We start from the raw sequence: 1,120 nt of genomic DNA on the forward strand, positions 1-1,120 counted from the left end.
ATAATAATACAGTATAAGTAAACAAATAAGTATGAAGAACAACTTTTCTTGGAGCATACCCATATTCTTTATCCCCCCATCAGCCATCTCATTCCCATCTATTCTGCAATGTGATGGTACCCAAATAATGGTAACCCTTTTTCCCGTTAGTTAATAATTGTTCATGTAATTCAATTATGTCCTGTAGAATGTCAAATCTAGCATGATTTCTGTGAGGTTCCCCAAGTGATTGGGCTGCCGAGAGAGAATCACTGAGTATAAGAATATCCCTGTCCAACTCATCACTGCACGCCTGTTTCATTGCTCCCTGTGTCGCTATCAGTCCAGCAGTAAGAAGAGTAGTAGAATCTGTTATTCCTGAATACGACCGGATATTTTGTTTTTTAACATAGAATCCTGATCCAGTTACGTTCATCCTCCTTGGACTCATCAGTGAAATACTGGATATGATTACTATATAAGTCGTGAATATGTTTTAATGTAATAATTTTCATTGATGCGTATTTGTCTTCTCTCTTTTATATTTTGGAAAAAATGGAGAAAAAAAATACTTGGTGCAAATATGGAACATACACAAAAGAACCAATGTTCCGTAATTGTCAGATAGAAAGTGAACCAAGTATACCTTCCAAAAATCTAATTTTATGCCTTGTTTTCAAAGCTCTCAGGCCGGACCGTTTCTTTCGTCAGAGAGCAGAAAACCTTTCAACAATTCTGCAAGCCATGTCAGCCCGCCAGGAAAGTGTATCATGCATGTATTGCCCAGTCAAGTATCAACACGAAATTCTTTTTGAACCTTAGCATGAGGGCTCTGGTGGCCTAAATAATAATAATACAGTATAAGTATCCCTTATAATAATACTAAATGTAATAATAATATGTTCGGAAATAAACCACCAACCGCCAACACACATTAACATGTGTAGACCATGGTTTTCCTTACGGCTCCCATATATAGAGAGAGAGAAGTGCGGCTCAGAAACTTGAGTCGTCGTCCTTTCCCAGATCTGTGCAGTCAGCCCCAGCTGTGTTCTGTTTGGTCAACATTATGTCTTCTCTGAGTCTGAAGGGCCGTGTGGCCATCATCACAGGTGAGAATGTCACTGAACTAGGTACAATA

At 38.6% G+C, this 1,120-nt stretch overlaps 1 protein-coding gene across 1 annotated transcript in view; it reads left to right on the forward strand.

Moving 5' to 3' along the window:
- Window positions 1-972: 972 nt before the first annotated feature.
- The window catches only part of LOC101853220 (uncharacterized oxidoreductase TM_0325), a gene marked incomplete in the record, with an annotated part of 11,964 nt that continues 11,816 nt past the window's right edge, over window positions 973-1,120 (forward strand). Inside the window, 1 exon segment of the mRNA XM_005113034.3 lies at window positions 973-1,091. Coding sequence (XP_005113091.2) covers window positions 1,049-1,091 — 43 coding nt within the window.

This window comes from Aplysia californica, unplaced genomic scaffold, assembly GCF_000002075.1.
Source record: "Aplysia californica isolate F4 #8 unplaced genomic scaffold, AplCal3.0 scaffold01568, whole genome shotgun sequence".
Taxonomy (NCBI): domain Eukaryota; kingdom Metazoa; phylum Mollusca; class Gastropoda; order Aplysiida; family Aplysiidae; genus Aplysia; species Aplysia californica.